At 41.8% G+C, this 19,854-nt stretch overlaps 1 protein-coding gene across 1 annotated transcript in view; it reads right to left on the minus strand.

Moving 5' to 3' along the window:
- LOC126336474 (uncharacterized) overlaps positions 1 to 19,854 on the minus strand; it is a 97,960-nt gene that overhangs the window by 63,599 nt on the left and 14,507 nt on the right. The window contains exon 4 of the mRNA XM_050000214.1: positions 8,893 to 9,014. Coding sequence (XP_049856171.1) covers positions 8,893 to 9,014 — 122 coding nt within the window. The remainder of the gene's footprint in view (positions 1 to 8,892; positions 9,015 to 19,854) is intronic.

The raw sequence follows: 19,854 nt of genomic DNA on the forward strand, positions 1-19,854 counted from the left end.
TTTAACAAGGTCAGATTCTGCCTTGGCAAAGCTCTAAAGTGGCTTCTGGCCAGTACAGCTGTGGCTGCGTAATATTCAATTGGATGACTCCTGAAATTGACACTGGCAGATGGAAGGTTGGTGCTATTATGTTACACTTAGTTCCACTGGTTAAATTTCCGCTCCCCTCAAGCTCTCTATACGTTTCGCTTCTGCAAATGCTGCCCGCTCAAAAGAACTTGCTACTACTAATAAATTCTCGTACATGGAGAAGATCCAGTGCATTCCGACCCGTTGCAAGCTCAATTTTGGTTCCACGATGTCCTTTGGACAGTCAATTCATTTTCCCCTGGCTAAAAATAACTGCACCGTGCACGTGTCCCATATTTGTAGCTTCACAGATTTTCCTCCAATATTCACTATTTTTGATCCAAACACAACACCGATTGTGTGACTACTTTCATCCTTAAATTTACATTATAGGAACTGGTGCAATAAACACGACCTTCCTGACCCAGCACTGTCGATAACAAAAAATTTAAACAGGAAATCGTAAGACTCTGACATCGTTCAACACATATTTATTACGGCTTTGCCGCAAAATTTACTCCGACGCATTTATTTCTCCAGAACTGCGTCAGATTTCTCCTCCAACAACACTCCACATACGTCAGACAATACACTTCCCTTTTCAATGACCTGAGACAGGGATCACCATCACCCTTCCTCCCTCGTCAAAAGACTGCTGTCCTCAGCAGACTCACAATACTTGAAAATATTTATAAAACACAATGCCTAATTAATCTATGCAAACCCAATGATACATAACCAGAAAAAGAACGAAAACTACAAATACTCTAACACTTTCTGGATCGCAAAGCATACTGTAATTCATGCTGTACTCTATATTCCTGGTTTTCTCTGTGCTTAGCACCTCTCTTCACTCTCTCTTTCTTCCTCTTTCCTTCCTGTGACACCCCTGGAATCACATTCAGGCAACCCTTAAATGGCCGTAACAGCCCAATTTGTACTATCGTCGTTCTAGTTGGCAGCTGAAGCTTAACATTAACGAGGGATGTGGTTTCAACAGCTTGGTATGGTTCTTGATACCTCGTGAGGAATTTCTTCGTTTTCCCTTTTCGCGTATAGGTACGGGACAGCATTACTGATTGCCCCACTCTATACTGCGGTAAGCTTCCTTTCCGCTTCACTGCGTCTTCCTGCCTTTGCAAAGCATTTGTATTCGCCTTTCGTACTCGTTTCCAAACATCCCGAATTGTCCTTGCAAATTGGCGTACAGATTCACCAGTCCTTCCTTTCTGTAGCTTCACTAAATCAAACGGCGATGGCATTTTTCGCCTGTACACTACCTCATATGGAGACAATCCGGTATTTGCATGGACTTTTGCATTGTACACCCATACAATATGCTTCAAACAATAGTCCCACTGATGGTGATGAGAATCCACATAAAAACTCAGCATCTTCACGATTGTTCTGTGGACCCGTTCTGTCCTTCCGTTGGCCTGTGGATGCAACGCGCTCGTCCTCAACTTCTTTACATTCAACAGTTTACACAGTACCTTCATTAAATCCGACATGCAGTTAGTCCCTTGGTCAGTAATTATTGTTTCCAGTACACCAAACTTAAGACTCAGTTGTTTACTAATGCTTGCGCGACCATTGCTGCCTGTTGATTTGGCATAGCCACCATCTCCAGATACCTCGAAAAATGGTCTGTTATTGTGAGAATGAATCTGTTCCCCGATGGTGTTTGCCTAAAAGGTCCTAAGACATTAATTCCCAGCAAAGAGAATGGACATGTCGCTTCCGGTAATCGTTGTAGCTGTATCTGTTTCCGAGTCAAATCTGCTCTCTGCGCACATTCTTGACATACTGATCTACATATACTATTCTACCTTTCACCAATACCTCTCCGCCACTCTCTTATTCGTCGCTCTACACTCTCCATGACCAGATAACACGTGATCATGTGCTTCCCTTAAATCCTCATCCCTCAACTTTGCTGGCACTACTACCCTTGGCCCTATCTTCGTTTCGCTGCACAGAAGACTGTCGTACATATTAAATTGTGGCTGTGTCCAATACAATTTACAATTGTTATCAGTGTTCCGTAATTTTTGCCTTACCGCTAGGTCATTACCTATGACTTCTACTTTCGCCACCTTCCTACTTAGTGCATCCAAATTACCGTGCTTCTTCTCAGGCTTGTGCACCACCTCTTAGTCAAATTCACCTAGCCTCACAGCCCATCGAGCGAGTCTAGTGGATGGATCTTTCAACCCCAACAACTACTTCAATGCAGCATGATCTGTCGCTACCCGAAATCTTCTCCCTTTAAATAACCTCAATGTAGCATGATCTGTCGCTACTCGAAATCTTCTCCCTTTAATTAACATTTAAAATATGTGATTCCATAGATTACGCTAAGCATCTCCCTCTCAGTTGTTGAGTAATTCCTCTCTGCTGCATTCAGTTGCCTAGATGGATAGGCTACAGGATGTTCTTTCCCATCAATTTCCTGACTAAGAACACACCATAATGCTTGATTCGATGCATCACATGCTAGTATAAACTCCTTTTCAAAATCTGGAAACACAAGAACCGGGCTTGATGTTAACAGTTCTTTCAGTTTATCAAACGCTTTCTGACACTCTTCTGTCCATTCAAATTTCACACCCTTCCGTAACAATCGCGTCAACGGCTGTGCTAAATCTGCAAAACCCGTCACGAACTTTCGATAGAAATTGCAGATTCCGATGGATGACTGCACTTCCTTAACTGTTTTCGGTTCCCGAAAATCCCTTACAGCCTGGAACAACCTCGGATCTGTTTGCACTCCGTCCTTACTGATCATATGATCCAAATATTTTACTTCTTCTAATGCTAAATGACACTTCTCCAGGCTCAACGTCAAACGAGCCGATCTTAACTTCATAAAGACTTCCCTTAACCGCTGCCTGTGTTGCTCCATACTACTTCAAAACACTATAATGTCATCCAAATAGACCACACACTGCCGGGTTTCATACCCCTCAAGACACTATCTAGCAATCTCTGAAACGTTGTCAGAACGTTTTTCAAGCCGAATGGCATTATAATTTACTGGTAATGGCCTCCAGGTGTAGAGAAAGCAATTTTTGGACGATCCTCTGGAGCCATCTGTAACTGATGTAACCACTTGTCAAATCCATCGTAGAAAAGTACTGGCACAGTCCTAAGTGATCCAAAGTCTCCGTTATGTTTGGAATGGGGCATGCGTACGTTATAGTCTTATTATTGAGGTATCGGTAGTCACAACAGAATCTGTATTTCTTAGTTCCATCCGTAGATTTTTTAGGCACAACAACAATGTCTGCTCCCCAGCAACTATTACTATGCTCTATAATACCATCCGTAAGCTTCTCATCAATCAAATCCTCCACAATTGGCAGCAAATACCTCAGTATTCTACGTGCTTCATTTCCTGTTGGTATCCTATCTTGAACTAATGGAGTTGCAGGTAACGGCCCTTGTGGAAAAAACAAATCCTCAAAGTCCCACAATAATTCTTCCATATGTTCTCTTTCTCCTCCTTTCAAATGCTTAATTTTGACACGCAATGCAGTTCTATCGGCAGTTAGTGGTTCAAATGGCTCTGAGCACTATGGGACTTAACGTCTGTGGTCATCAGTCCCCTAGAACTTAGAACTACGTAAACCTAACTAACCTAAGGGCATCACACACTTCCATGCCCGAGGCAGGATTCGAACCTGCGACCGTAGCAGTCGCGCGGTTCCGGACTGAGCGTCTAGAACAGCTAGACAACCGCGGCCGACGGCAGTTAGTGGTTGATCGCTTTGCCTACCTCTCGAACACCGTTCTTCGTCATCTGGCAGATCCAAATTTGCTACTAAAACTTTTTTCCACAAATTCGCGTCTGCAACGCTAAAATTATCGACGTTCACGGGAACCACTTGCCCATTGTTCCCCTCTTGAACGCGTACAACACTACGTTTCACAAAACAACCCAGTGAACCCAAAACTTCATTATCCTCCAGTGGTTCAATAACACCTACTGTAACCACAGGTAGATCTGACTCAACACTTACCCAGAGCAACTTCCTAGTGCCACTAGACACACACTCATGCGAATTAAGCTTCAAATGGCTCTGAGCACTATGGGACTAACATCTGAGGTCATCAGTTCCCTAGAACTTAGAACTACTTAAACCTAACTAACCTAAGGATGTCACACACATCCATGCCCGAGGCAGGACGCGAACCTGTGACCATAGCGTTCGCGTGATTCCAGACTGAAGCACCTAGAACCGCTCGGCCACACAGGCTGGCTTGTGATTTAAGCCTTAATGCTAATGTACATGCTTCAGTTGGTTTGTCCATTACGTTGAACGCCTCTCGTTACAGCTCTGCATTGACAACAGTTTCCCCTAGCTGAAATAACATTCCAGCAAGTTCTGCAGTTCGCTGTCCGTGGTCAATTTTGGCATGATGTTGATGAATCATGTCGTATTCCTCGCTTACCCATGGTACTAACTCCATGCATGCATTAAATCGAACTTTTTCATTCGAAGGTCAACTGTCACCGACCCCAAAGGCGCGACCTCCTTATCCCCCACTCCACCTATAATGTGGTGGGTCCAGCTTCCTTCGTCCCATTATATTCTCAGTAGCGACTGACACTTGCGCCCTGTATCCAACAAAATCTTAAACTTTTTAGTTCCTATGGATCCTACCACTGCTGTTTGCCTCCGCGTACCCCTGTGGCCACGTCTATTTCCTCACATTGAATTGTTAGCTGAATGGTCGAATACAAATCTTTTGGAGTCCCTTCACGCACTTTCCGTGACATATGCACCGATAACCCTCTCAAAACTACATCGAATGCCCTCTGCTCGGCCTCCTGAAACAGAACACTATTCGCTTTATCGCTCTGACCCTACTCGTAAGTATACTCATTAATTTCCCTTATCCTGTCAGCAAATTTCACCATCGTCTCCCCCTATCTTTTTGTCATTGTACTTAACCTCTCTCGAAAGTACCAAGCGCTATTCTGTTTTTTGTACCTTTGTAAAATCCCTTCCTTTAACAGCTTAAACTGTCCTGCCTTCCTCAAGGCCTCAGAAGACCTTACATATGTCTTCGTTTCACCCATTAATCTATTCTTGGCTATATGTAACAGCTGCTCATCAGACCAACCATTCATAACCACTGAAATTTCCAAGTCCTCCACAAACGAACGTACATCCTCAGATGCCTTGCCAGAAAAAATTCGTGACAGGTGGATCAATCTCCTGTACCCTAGGCAACAATGACTGATCATATGTGGTTTCCTGCTCACTTCTAGACGTTAATTCATTTCTCAACTGCGAATTGTCTGCTGTCAATTGTGTTACTGTTTCCAACAAAATCTGTACCACTTCTGGTTCTGACACACCTTGCTTCCTTGGCTCTGCCATTGTGTTGCTTTCGTTCCCAGTTAGTCCCGAAACAAAACATTTAAGTACAAGAGCAACCTGACTTCCTACAGCTCTGCATCATCACACTCAGTATCATCATAAACCAATACAAAAGTAATTAAATGCCATAAGAAAAATAATCTTACTGCCTCAAATACACTAACACTTACTCTGACAACAAAAAAACACTGTGCCGACGCAAAACACCTACAACATGGCTTGCCAGGAGTCACACTCAGGAGGGAAGGGGGGAAGGCGGGAAGGGGGGAAGGGGGAGGGTGGGAGGTGGGGGGGAGGGTGGGGGTGGGGGTGGGGGAGAGCAAAAAATGTCCAACACTCAAAAGAAAACAGGTCAAAACTCACCACGTCTAGTGACTATAATGAAGGAGGCGGTGGGCTCGGACATCGTACTGTACAGACGACGTCTGCTATTCTGACACCAAAGGTAGTGGATGGGTGCCAGGAGGTGCCATATTAAAACTATCCAAATGATTTATTGTTTTGAACCACAGTGCCCTCGTACACCTCGGTCTGCATCACAGGGCCCTGCAATGCTGAGGAAGCACCCCAGCGGCCTGTGCAATGCAATGCTGTGTCGAGCTGGCCTTGTACACCTGCGGAGTTGTCAAGATGCTGCAATTGATTTGGCAGTCTGTGTCCCTGCTGGCTCAGCTGTCCCTGTCCTTGCTGCCTTTGTTCCACTCCAAGGAGCTGCTGAGCGGCCCACTGACAATTGCAAGATGGTCTGCGCCGTGTTCTCTAGGCGGCGTGGCTTAGGACGCAGCGCCCATGATCCAGAATCCAAATCTGCAGCCCTCACCTCGGGATGCCTCCAGCGTGTGTTGATAGACTGTCCATGGTAATGAGCCGTAGAGTGGCTTGCCACTGGCTGACTGGCTACAGGTCCCGCATCAGCATCACGGGGTAGAACCAATGACCCACCATGGACTGGAATGCTGGTGCCCCATCTGCTGCTGTGTGGGGCCGTTAGTGTGACATGCCCCGCCGTCCAGGAGAGCTGCCACACTTGAATGAATCTCGTTAGAAAACGGAACCTATTTATACTTGGCTGTGCGCCTCTGTTTTGCCAAGTGTGCCGCTTCATGTCACATACTCATAACATGCTAGGTTGGCCAGTGGGCCCCTTCTGCCTGCTACTTGCACCATGCAACTACAATCCGTCCCACACCTGGCTGTAACTTGTGCTCAGAATATTGCACAGAACTAACTTTCTCTATCCTGAATGATGGTGCCACTACATAAGGATAACCACATCAACACACTCCAATGTCTCACTACATGGTGCCACTACATAAGGATAACCACATCAACACACTCCAAAGAGCTCTCCATGCAGCACTACAAATCCAGATGGATTATCCAGTGCAGCAGTTGCATGACCCAGCTGAAGTGCAACCTCTTAAACAAAGAATCAAGGCAGCACATTCTTTTTATGATAATTGGATGCCGAGTACAAAATGACCTGATCTTTTACATGGAGAAAAACTCAAGCAGCACTGATTGGTAAAAACACTGACATACCGAATGATATACTCAAGGAAAGGAAAACTGTCAAGACATTATAAACAGCCAAGACCACAGGAACAAGAAACTCCTGAAACCAAAGGCAAAATGCAACACATTGGTACGTCAACTAAAGGATACCATGAAGATCCTACCATAAAGGGGGAGCAAAATGTGTGGCATTGATTCCAACCTGCTGACCTGTGTTTTTTACGGTGGCATGTGAGCCATGACCATTAGCATGTTTTTCCATATATGACTGTGCTGGTGCAGCCTGAGTAGGGGGGGGGGGGGGGGGAAGGGGGAGACTTGGCACACTTTCCCCACGCAACATTACTAAAACTAAGCTTAGTGGTGCACTGGTTAGTATCGGCCTATTGGAATGCGTCACACCCGCAATAGCTAGCAACACGTATTTGGGTGCAACTGCAGCACTGGGGCATTTCCTCTGGCTTTGCTTTGAATTCATGATTTTCATGTGACCCAGCACGTTTCATGCATTTGGGTAACAAGAGCAAAATCTTGCTACATGATTCAGGCCCTGGCACCAAAGACACTGTGTTCTTTGGCCCTTGCTGCAAACGTTTTTTACTTGGATTCCAGTGATGTTTGCAATGCTTTTGCGCTGGAATACTTTCCTGTTTTCAATATTATCTATTAGAATTACCGTAAACAGCAGAGTCCATTTATTTGCACAAGGTGTCAACAAATGGTAGACCGATCTGACGCTAAAACCTAATTTTTTCAGCTTCTCTTTGAGCTGGGCTGGGTCCATTTCAAAAGGTAGTTTGCAAAAGCTTGAACAGTTTGAGCAGTTTTGACAAATGCGCATAGTATGGCAGACCTTGGGCCTTAGCCACACCCATGACCACATGGTAATGCTCTCTAGATTTAACAGTGACCTTACAACTATCTCGGTACACTGTTTTAATTGCGACAACAGACTTGGACTGGACTACATTATTTAATTATTTAAGAGCTGCTGGAAACTCACAAAACCACATGACCATTTCATAACAATAGGAGGAGGAATGGCCATCTTTGGTCTACTTGGTTGTATGTTACTATCATCTGTTGGTGTGTCTATGTGAGCACAGCTGCCCTGGCAGTGTGCTTCCTGGTCGCACTTGGAAGCCATCCTCAGTGGCAAGGTCACCCTTGGCTGCCTTCTTGTTCGTAGCAGAGCTCTTCTTCTTTCTGTACACTTTAGGCGTTTTGGTTTTTGAGGCGGCAGGCTTCTTGATGGAGATTTCCTTGGAAACACTGCAGGTCGCTTCCCAGAGGATGTGTCCGCGTCACATTGTTCCCTCGTGGCTGCCTCCATCTTCATTACTGTTCGATTCCCCCTTCAGGAATGCCAGACTTTTACTCACTACAGCTGTGATCACAGCAGCCTCAGGAGCCCCAATGCAGCTAGTAACTGTGACATTCACGTGAGACAGGTGTCTCATCCATGTATTTGGACAAGGTGGTGAATGTAATATCAGTCTGTGGAGGCCTCAGTGAGACCCTTGGCATATTTAGAGGTGACTGCTTGTCACTGCAGATGTGACAACCAGGGGTGGCTATGCTGTATGGAAGGGACTTCTTTTCCTCCTTCTGCTTCATCCCCTTTCCTGTTACACTCCAGCTTCACATGTGCTTTCTACCCCCCACCCCTCAGTGCGTACTCTATATGGTGAGTAACGATATATTCTGTTTCATATCTTTGCTTCATCACGTTCTTTCAACATCTTTGTTTAGGTAATATATATTACTTTTTAAATATTATAAATTCCCATTTGACTGACATTCCTACAGTTTGCTGTAAAACAAAGAAAAATTAGATGCACATCATTCATTATTTTACCACTGCATTGCCTCCAGTTATAATTTTCCTTTCTGTACAAACTGCTAACTTATTACTTACAACAGTGAAGTCCTGTAGCACAGCAATGAGTTGCATCAAATTTCAGAAAACAGTTGGGTGTTAGCTGTCCATAAACTTCAGCTTCTGGACATACAACTCCTGTACACTCAAAAGAAACACCACTGTAAAACAATAATTTATCTGTAAGTACTTAGCATGGTATGCATGGTGGGTATGGGTATACACAATAATTTAAAAAAATGCATGACCAGTTAATTTAGTAATGGTGATATCAGAAAGGATAACCAGAGAATACAAAACTGACTTAACTCATGTACTGGTATTCCCTTTCTTCTCAGTGCTGCTACTTTTCATGAAGTAGTACACTGATGCTTTTAATCTTTAACAAGTTTCTGGCAAGTAAGAAAAACCAGTCTTATTTTATGAGAGAAAATCTTAGGTGGAGTATAAAACATGACATGAGAAAGGACAATCACTGACCATGTAGAGGGAAGGCTGACAAACAGGTTGTCACACAGAAAGGTGCAAGTTGGATTATGTTCTCAGTTGTCAATAAGCGTCCAGATATGCTATAGTGAGGTTGAGTTTACCCTGTCTGTTGTGCATCATGGATTTCAAACAATGTGCAGATATCAAGTTCTGTTTCAATTTGAAAAAAGTGCCAATGAAACTCATGAAATGTTGAAATTGGTGTATAGTGATAATATTATAACTCTGAAGATTGTTGTAGTTGGTAGAGGCAATTTAACAATGGAAATGAGTCGATAGAAAATGAGCAACATTCAGGACATCCATCAATCTCAAAAAACAGGAGAAAACATGCAAAAAAATTTCAGAAATTGTTTGTTCAAAGAAGTGAATAACTATCTGAGAGGTTACTAAACAACTTAGCATCACATATACGTTTGCGCAAAGCATTTTAACTCATGGTTTCCAAATGAAATGAGTTTGTGTAAAATGTGTTCCCAGACTTTTGAGTGATGAACAGAAGGAAAATCATGTGTCAGTTTGCATGGAGTTGATGGATCTTCTTCATCCAGACTTGGACTTCATTTCCAAAACTGTAACTGGAGATGGTACCCTATTTGTCCTATAAAGGTACATCAGTCAAAATTAAATATCAAAGTCATGCTCAGTTTTTTTTTTTTTTTTTTTTTTTTTTTTTTTTTTTTTTTTTTTTTTTTTTTGAGGGCATAGTGTGATTAGAGTTTGGTCCAAGGGGAACAATTGTAAATGCCAAATTTTACAGCGATGTACAGCAACATTTTCAAAATGATGGGCAAAGAGAGGACAATGCTTTCCTCCTTCATCACAAATGCCGTGCCACATCTTTCTTTGGATTTATGAGTTTTTTGCTGGAAAAAGTGCTCTCATCTGTCCACATCCACCTTACTCACCACATTTAGCATCATGCAACTTCTGGCTTTTCCTAAAAATTAAAACTGTGCTTAAAGGGAAACATTTCTACACTCTTACTGACATAGAGAGGACCATAACAGAGCAGATGAATGCCCTTCTACAAGAAGACTTCCAGAAATGCTTATGGTCATGCATTCATCACTGGGATAAGGGTATTACTAGCCAAGGACAATATTTTAAAATAGAGTAAGTCAAATTCCAGGTAAGTTTATTATTTGTTTCTAATAAAATTATTCACTGTATTTTTTTGATCACACATTTTATTGATTCTAGGACTGAAGCTCAATGTCAGTTGCATAGCAAGTAGTAATTTCATTGCAAACAGGCCTCTGTCAACTGATAACATTCTCGTGGATGAATAAGTTAAGTAATATTAATGTAACTATGTAAACAATATGCAAGCAGTAGTGGAATAACTGTAGCTAGTTAACTAAAAAGAAGGACCAGTGCTTTCTTAATGACTTTAAAAAAATTATTTTATTTTTATTTTTATTTTTTTAAAAGTAAAAGCTTTCTTTCTTATTTCACATGGTTGAATTTAACATGAATAAGCTAAATAGTACACAGAATGTTAATTATTAATGCAGTTTATAGCAGTTCCTTTTTTCATTAGTGTTTAATCTGCCTTGTTTGACATCCTTGAAAGTTCTGTTTCTTGAAAGCCCTGTTTCCTGATGAAGTCTATGTAATATGCAGTTGAATTAAGGAAAACATGAAATGAGCAAAGAGGAACAGGACAGAGAAAAGCCACAATGAAAGAGTATGGAGGCTGTACAGGAATTAAACAAGGTTAACAGTGCACGTTCATATATATATTAAAAAGATTACTGAAGATAGAAGAGAGAGGAGTGGGAAGTAGGTGAGGAGAAAAAAAAACTGAGAGACAAGGATTTGCACTAAACCACATAGAGACAATAAACTATTTGAAAAGAGAAATGGGTGGGTTAAATTTGAATACAGCAGGAGATCGCAAAGAGTGGTGGTAGGCAAAGAGAGGTTTCTAGTCAGTTGAGTACAGGGTTGCCACCACAGTATCAAATAGAGATAAAACAGGTGAGAAACTAGGTATGCAGGTAGACTAATAGGTACAGCATAGTAAACTACTTATGACAACCAAGACTGAAACAAAGCTAAGGCCAACCACATTGCTGCTAGTCCATGGCTGAGGAGACTGAAAAAAAGTGAGATGAAGTGAAAGAAATCATTCAGTATGTTAACTAAGATGATATGTTCATTCTAAGGAGAAAATGTGATTTGATAATAGGAAAAGACGGAGACAGCAAAATAGTATGAGAACACAGACTGGAGGAAATGAACAACAAGGAAAGGTGTCTTGTAGAATTTTACCTAGTGCACTGTTTAATCATTACAAACACTTGGTTTAAGAATAATGAAAGATGGTTGTATGTGTAGAAGTCAGCAATAGATTTCAGGTAGATTATGTCAATGGTAAGAAAGAAATTTGGAAACTAGATTTTAAACTGCAAAACATTTCCAGGAGCAGGTGTGAATTCTTGCCATAATTTATCATACATGAATTACAGTTTAACTGAAGAACTTGCTGAAAGGTAGAAAATCATGGAGATGGGACCTGCTTACGTTGAAGCAACCCAAGTTTGTTGAGACTTTCAAAGCAAGTATTAGCCAACTACTGACTGAACTAGGGGTAAGGAACAAAACAGAATATGAATAAGTAGCTTTGAGAGATGAAATAATGAAGTAGGCAGAAGAAAAAATAGTGAGACAGAAAAAAACCAAGTGGGAATCTATAAATAACACCTGAGGTAATAAATTTAATTGACAAAAGGAGAAATAAAAATTCTGCAAACAAAGCAGGAAAAGTACAGATGTCTAAAGTTTATTCTGACCAAAAAGAGGCCCAGGATAGGTCATGTAAGTGATCTGTAGGCTATCTCCTTTGTAGACAGACTGCATCTCCCCAGTATTCTACCAATAAACCAAAGTTTGCCATGTGCTTTATGCATGAGAGAGGTTATGTGATCATTTGATTTCAAATCTCCACAGAGTGCTACACCCAGGTATTTGTATGAGTTTGCCAGTTTCAACAGTGACTCACAGAAATTGTAATAATTCCTATATGACAGTTTTTCATTTTGTGAAGTGCATAATTTTACATTTCTCAACATGTAAAGCAAATTGCCAATCTTTGCACCACGTTGAAATCTTCCTGCTCTGACTGAATATTTATGCAGTTTCTTTCAGATAGTACTTCATTATAGAAAACTCGGTCATCTGTGAAAAGTTTTAGGTGCACATTAACGTTGCCCGCAAGGTCATTAATATACAACATGAACAGTAAGGATCCCAACACACTTCCCTTGGGACCACCCTAAGTTACTTCTGGATCTAGTGATAATTCTTCATCCACAATAATTTTCTGCAACCTCCATAAAAAAAAATTCTCAATCCAGTCTTAAACATTGCTTGATACTCCATACACTCATTAGACAGTAGTTCTGTAGATCACTTTCATGCTCTTCTTGTAAAAGTGTGACCTCAGCTTTCTTCTAACTACATCTACATTTACATGTATACTCTGCAAACCACTGTGAGGTGCATGACAGAGGGTCCATCCCATTGTATCAGTTGTTAGGGTTTCTTCCGTACCATTCACATATGGAGTGTGGAAAGAATGATTGTATAAATGCTGTGCATGCAGCAATTATTCTAATCTCATCCTCATGATCCCTATGTGAGCAATACATAGTGGGTTGCTATATATTCCTAGAGCCATAATTTAAAGCCATTTCTTGAAACTTTGTTAATAGACTTTCTGGGAATAGTTTACGTCTACCTTCAAGAGTCTTCTAGTTCAGTTCTGTCAGCACCTCTTTGACACTCTCATTTGTATTAAACAAACCTGTGACCATTCATTCTGTCCTTCTCTGTATACATTCAATATACCCTGTTAGTGCTATCTGGAATGGGTCCCACACACTTGAGCAATATTTTAGAACTGGTCACACAAGTGATTTGTAAGCAACCTCCTTTGTAGACTGATTGCACTTCCACAGTATTCTACCAATAACCCATAGTCTATCACTTGCCTCACCCATGACTGAACTTATGAGATCACTCCAGTTCATATCCCTACAAAGTGTTGTGGCTGTATTTGTATGAGTTAGCTTATTCCAACAGTCATAGGATACTATGTTTTTACAACTGAGCATGGTTGTTTGTTAATGGGATCTAGGATAGATTATATCTAAAAAGGAGGCTAACTCAGCAACTAAATTACTATAGAAACTAATAGGGATTCTATTGGGTCCTGGAACTTTGTTCAGTTTGCAGCTGTTTCTTAGTGCTACCGACACTATCATTTCACTCATCTGTTCAGTGATATGAGAATTAAATTCGGAAAATACTCCTGAGTTTTCCATTGCAAAAGCACATTTAAAACCAAAGTATAGCTTCAATCACACATAAAACAATACACTCTGAACTCACAAATAAAAAAAAATTAAAAACATGTTATTAGTGACCACTTCTGCACATTATGTGATTATGGGTAATAGATTACTATTTCCTTTAAGTGTCAGTATCTATTGTAAACCCATCTCTATCTTTGTGGTTTGTTGATAAATGTTATTCTAGATGAACGGAAGTGAAACTGTGTAAAAAATAAGCAAACAGAAGTACATTAACAGCAGCAATTTAATGTAGGCCTAAATGAAAAAAAGCATTGGCTTCATTTAAAGCTATAATTTCCTGTTCCTTTCCTACATTACATCTACAAGATTACTCTGCAATTCACAATTAAGTGCCTGAAAGAGGGTTCATCAAACCATCTTCAAGCTATTTCTCTGCTGTTCCATTCTTGAACGGCACACAGGAAAAACGAGTGCTTAAATCTTTCTGTGTGAGCTCTGATTTCTCTTATTTTATTATGCTGAAAATTTCTCTCTATGTAGTTGGATGCCAGTAAAATATTTTCGTAATTGGATAAGAAAGCTGATGATTCATATTTCATGAGAAGTTCCTGGTGCAATGAAAAATGCCTTTTTTTTTTTAAAATGATTGCCACCCCAATTCACATATCATGCCCATGGAACTCTCCCCTGTTTCATGATAAGAGAAAATGATCTGCCCTTCTTTGAACTTCCACCATCATTCCCATATTATGTGGATGCTACACTGCACAAAATACTCCAGAAGAGAACAGACAAGTGTGGTGTAAGCACTCCCTTTCATAGAGCTGTTGGACTTTCTCAGAATTCTGCCAATAAATTGCAGCCTTGGATTGCTTTCCCCACAACATTGACTATGTGGCTGTTCCAACTTAAGTTATTCATAACTGTAATCTCTAAATATTTAGATGAATTAACAGCCTTTACATTCATCTGGTTTATTATGTAACCAAAATGTACTGGATTTCTGTTAGTACTCGAGTGGGTGACTTCACACTTTACATTATCTAGATTCAATTGGCACCTTTCACACAATACAGATATCTCATTTAAATAATTTTGTAATTTGTTTTGATCATCTGGTGACTTTACAAGATTGTAAATGACAGCATCATCTGCAAACAGTCTAAGAGGGTTATTCAGACTGTCTCCTATATCCTTTATGTAGATAAGGAACAGCAGAGGGCCCTTACCTCTTCCTTAGGGAGCACCAGGTATTACTTCTGTTTTACTCGATAATTTAATTATTATTTGTTACTCATATTCTGTCTGTATCTCTTATATGTATTCTGCTATATGCAGTATGCACCACCATCATCTCTCATCACACACCACCTTTTTTATATTTTGTCTATATATCCTGTATGTTTTCTGCTATGTGAGTTATGTGCCACTACTGTCATCTCTCATCATATACCACCTTAACATAATTTTTCAAATTGACTTGTCCTATATCATGATGCGCATTGCTGTACAAATTATATGACCTACAGGGTCAATAATAAATCAAATCAAATCAAATCAGATGACACAAGTCTGATAGTGAGCAACTTTAAAAACACGTTACATTCAACAACTGACAAAATCCTATAAAGTATTGAGACTTGGTTCAGTGTAAATAAACTTACAATCAATGCAAAGAAAACAAATTACATACAGTTAGGTAAAATGATTAATGATGAAGACATTAATCTAGAACTGGATGACAGACTAATAGAGAGAGTGCATTTTGCAAAAGTGTTAGGAATGCATATGGATGAAGCTATGAATTGGAAACAACACGTAAAATTTCTTACACACAGACTTAACTCAACCTGGTTTGTGCTGAGAGTTATTGCAAATGTTTGCACTCTAGAAGGCATAAGAATGGCATACTTTGGATACTAACTAATTAATGGAAAATCTCATATAAAGATGTGAAACAATTACTAACAAAGAGATAGAGGGGCTGGCCAGTACTTACCTCAGCTCAGTACAGCCGATAGAGACACAAAAAACAACCGAAAATTTAAGCTCCTAGCTTTCGGAATAAATGTTCCTTCATCAGGGAGGAGAGAGGGGAAAGAAAGGGAAGAAGGGAAAGTGGATTTAGTTACTCACAACCCAGGTTATGAAGCAACAGGGAAAGGAAAACAGGGAAGGTAGCAAGGATGGAGGCATGGTTGTCAGAGGGAAGCCAAAGATATTCTACTGCAGGTACTGTGCCAGTTTCAAACCAAAGAGGATGCATACAGAAGTAAAGAGGTGTATAGTATAAAGATGTAGGATGGAAAGATGCATGAATGGCTAAAGAGGAAAGGGAAAGAGGAGAAGACTGAAAAGTAAATGGGAGTGAGGTTGTTTAACGTAGGTTTAGTCCAGGGGGATGGCGGGATGAAAGGATGTGCTGGAGTGCAAGTTCCCATCTCCGCAGTTCAGAGGGACTGGTGTTGGGTGGGAGAAGCCAAATGGCACGTACAGTGTAGTAGGTTCCTAGGTCCCTAGAATTATGCTGGAGGGCATGCTCCGCTACTGGGTATTGGACATCTCCTAGGCGGACAGTTCGTCTGTGTCCGTTCATGCGCTCAGCCAGTTTAGTTGTTGTCATACCGATGTAAAAGGCTGTGCAGTGCAGGCATGCCAGCTGATAAATGACATGTGTAGTCTCACACGTGGCCCTTCCTTGAATTGTGTATGTTTTCCTAGTAGCGGGGCTGGAGTAGGTGGTTGTGGGGGGATGCATGGGGCAGGTTTTGCAGCGGGGTCGGTTACAGGGGTAGGAACCGCTGGGTAGAGAAGGTAGTCTGGGAATATTGCAGGGTTTAACAAGGATGTTACGGAGGTTAGGGGGACGACGAAAGGCAACTCTGGGTGGTGTGGGGAGAATTTTGTCAAGGGATGATCTCATTTCAGGGGTTGACTTGAGAAAGTCATATCCCTGGTGGAGTAATTTATTGATGTATTCGAGGCCAGGATAATATTGGGTGACAAGGGGGATGCTTCTGTGTGGTCTGAGGCTAGGAATATTGTTGTTGGACGGGGAGGAATGTATTGCTCGGGAGATCTGTTTGTGGACAAGGTCTGCAGGATAGTTGCGGGAGAGGAAAGCACTGGTCAGGTTATTGGTGTAATTGTTGAGGGATTCGTCACTGGAGCAGATACGTTTGCCACGAATACCTAGGCTGTAGGGAAGGGAGCGTTTGATGTGGAATGGATGGCAGCTATCAAAGTGAAGGTACTGTTGTTTGTTGGTGGGTTTGATATGGACAGAGGTGTGGATGTGAGCTTCAACAAGATGAAGGTCAACATCCAGGAAGGTGGCTTTGGTTTTGGAGAAGGACCAGGTGAAATTCAGATTCGAAAAGGAGTTGAGGTTATGGAGAAAATTAAGGAGTGTTTCTTCACCATGAGTCCAGACCACAAAGATGTCATCTATAAACCTATACCAGGCCAGGGGAAGCAGCTGTTGGGTCTTCAGGAAAGCCTCCTCCATGCGGTCCATGAAGAGGTTGGCATAGGATGGAGCCATCCAGGTTCCCATGGCAGTTCCCCTGATTTGTTTGTAGGTCTGGCCTTCAAAAGTGAAGTAATTATGGGTGAGGATGAAGTTGGTAAGTGTGATATGGAATGAGGTTTTTGGAAGATCTTCGGGTGGGCGTTGGGAGAGGTAGTGCTCAAGGGCAGAGAGACCATGGGTGTGTGGGATGTTTGTGTAAAGGGATGTAGCATCTATGGTGACAAGAAAGGTTTCAGGTGGGAGAGGAGTGGGAATGGATTTGAGGCGTTCTAGGAAGTGGTTTGTGTCCTTGATGTAGGATGGGAGCCTGCAGGTGATAGGTTGGAGGTGTTGGTCTACCAGAGCTGAGATACGTTCTGTTGGGGCTTTGAAGCCTGCTACAATGGGACGGCCAGGATGGTTCTCTTTGTGGATTTTGGGTAATAGGTAGAAGGTAGGGGTACGTGGCTCAGGTGGAGTGAGTAAGTCTATGGAAGCCATTGTGAGGCCTTGTGAGGGACCTTGGATTTTTAGGATTTTCTGCAGCTCAGTCTGAATGGAGGGAATGGGATCCAGGGTAACAGCTTTGTAGGTTGAGGTGTCGGAGAGTTGACGCAGTCCTTCTGCCACATACTCCACACGGTCAAGTACCACAGTTGTGGAGCCTTTATCCGCCGGAAGGATTACAATAGAGCGGTCTGTTTTCAGCTGTTTAATGGCACGGGATTCAGCTGGGGTGATGTTGGGGGTTGTCGGAATGTTCTTCAAGAAGGACTGGGAGGCAACACTGGATGTGAGGAATTCCTGAAACGTCTGCAAGGGATGGTTTTGGGGGAGGGGAGGAGGATCCCTTTGAGAAGGCGGTCGGAACTGTTCTAAACAAGGTTCAACACTGGGTCTAGTATTTGGGGGCTGTGTTTGGGTGGTGAAGTGATATTTCCAGTTGAGGTTCCGGGTGAAAGAGAGGAGATCTTTAACCAGGGCAGTGTGGTTGAATTTAGGTGTGGGGCTAAAGGTTAAGCCTTTTGATAGAACAGATGTCTCTTGAGGAGAGAGGGATCTGGATGAGAGGTTTAGAACTGAATTGGAGTTGGTGATATGTGGCATTTGACTGTGGTTATAGTTGAGATTTGGTCTATGTGGGGTATGTGCTGGGATGGGGAGATTGAGTAGGGTGGCTAGGCTAGGTTTGTTGGCTATGAGGGGGGTTTGTTGACGGTTCTGTTGTGGTTGGTGTTTGTGAGGGATAGGGAGAGGGACCCCACTTCTTAGGTGTTGCACTAGCACTGTGGATAGTTTTTTCAGGTGGTGTGTGGCATGGGACTCAAGTTTGCGGCTGGCTTCTAGGATGATGTTCCTGAGTGTGTTCTCCAAGCAAGGGTTTGAGAGGTGGAGGACTTTGAAGAGAGATAGGAGCTGTTGGGAGTGGTGGTTACATGAAGTAGTGTAGAGGTTCAGGACAAGTTGGGTAAGGGCTAAGGATTGAAGGTTCTGGAAGTCCAGGAGAGATTGGTGGAAGGAGGAATTGCACCCAGAGATGGGAACTTTTAAGGTAAGTCCTTTAGGGGTAATTCCAAAGGTTAAGCAGGAACGGAGGAAAAGTATGTGGGATTGCAGTTTGGCTACGGTAAATGCATGTTTCCGGAATGAATGTAAATAATGTGGTATAGGATTAGGGTACATAGTGGGTAGGGAAATTAAATAACTAAAGTTAGAATAGTAATCATAAGAAGGAATAAAACACGGAAGGAAGGGCGAGAAAGAAAGAAATTGTGTTGGTAACGTTAAATACCAAAGAAAGACCACCGAATAAGAAAAATACGGAAAAAGTTGACCAGACCAAGCAAGTATGTCCAGATCAGGGGAAAAAGAACACACGCTGCTCAAAAACAGAGATAGCGAGTAGCGAAAAAAAGATCGCGCGTGACGCAAAAAAGATCGCGCGTGACGCAAAAAAGATCGCGCGTGACGCAAAAAAGATCGTGCGTGCGCAAAAAAGATCGCGCGTGACGCAAAAAGGTTCGCGGGTGGCGCAGAAATGTTCCAAAAAATGTTTCCTGTGGCAGAGAAAGATAGGCAATGGCACGAAAATATCACCAGCAACACGAAATCGACGGAATTGGATGATACTGATAGGTGTGGAAGAGATTGTTGGCAGTGATTGTTGGCTGGAAAACAGCGAATAACGAACGTTAAAACTATGGAATGTTAAATAATGGAATGTTAAATAAGTAAATCAATAAATAGAAAAAGAGAAGTGGACTATAAACCGAACAAGACAATAGGAGGCAAATGAAACTAGCACAGTTGGTGACGAAAATAAAACACTGAAGAAGAGAAAGTGTTTAGATGACAGATGTAAGTGATAGCTAACAAAAGGGACAAAACAATGAAGAATGTGGACCATATAGGTGATCTAACTAATTAATGGAAAATCTCATATAAAGATGTGAAACAATTACTAACAAAGAGATAGAGGGGCTGGCCAGTACTTACCTCAGCTCAGTACAGTCGATAGAGACACAAAAAACAACCGAAAATTTAAGCTCCTAGCTTTCGGAATAAATGTTCTTTCATCAGGGAGGAGAGAGGGGAAAGAAAGGGAAGAAGGGAAAGTGGATTTAGTTACTCACAACCCAGGTTATGAAGCAACAGGGAAAGGAAAACAGGGAAGGTAGC

The sequence above is a fragment of the Schistocerca gregaria genome, chromosome 2, assembly GCF_023897955.1.
Source record: "Schistocerca gregaria isolate iqSchGreg1 chromosome 2, iqSchGreg1.2, whole genome shotgun sequence".
NCBI lineage: Eukaryota > Metazoa > Arthropoda > Insecta > Orthoptera > Acrididae > Schistocerca > Schistocerca gregaria.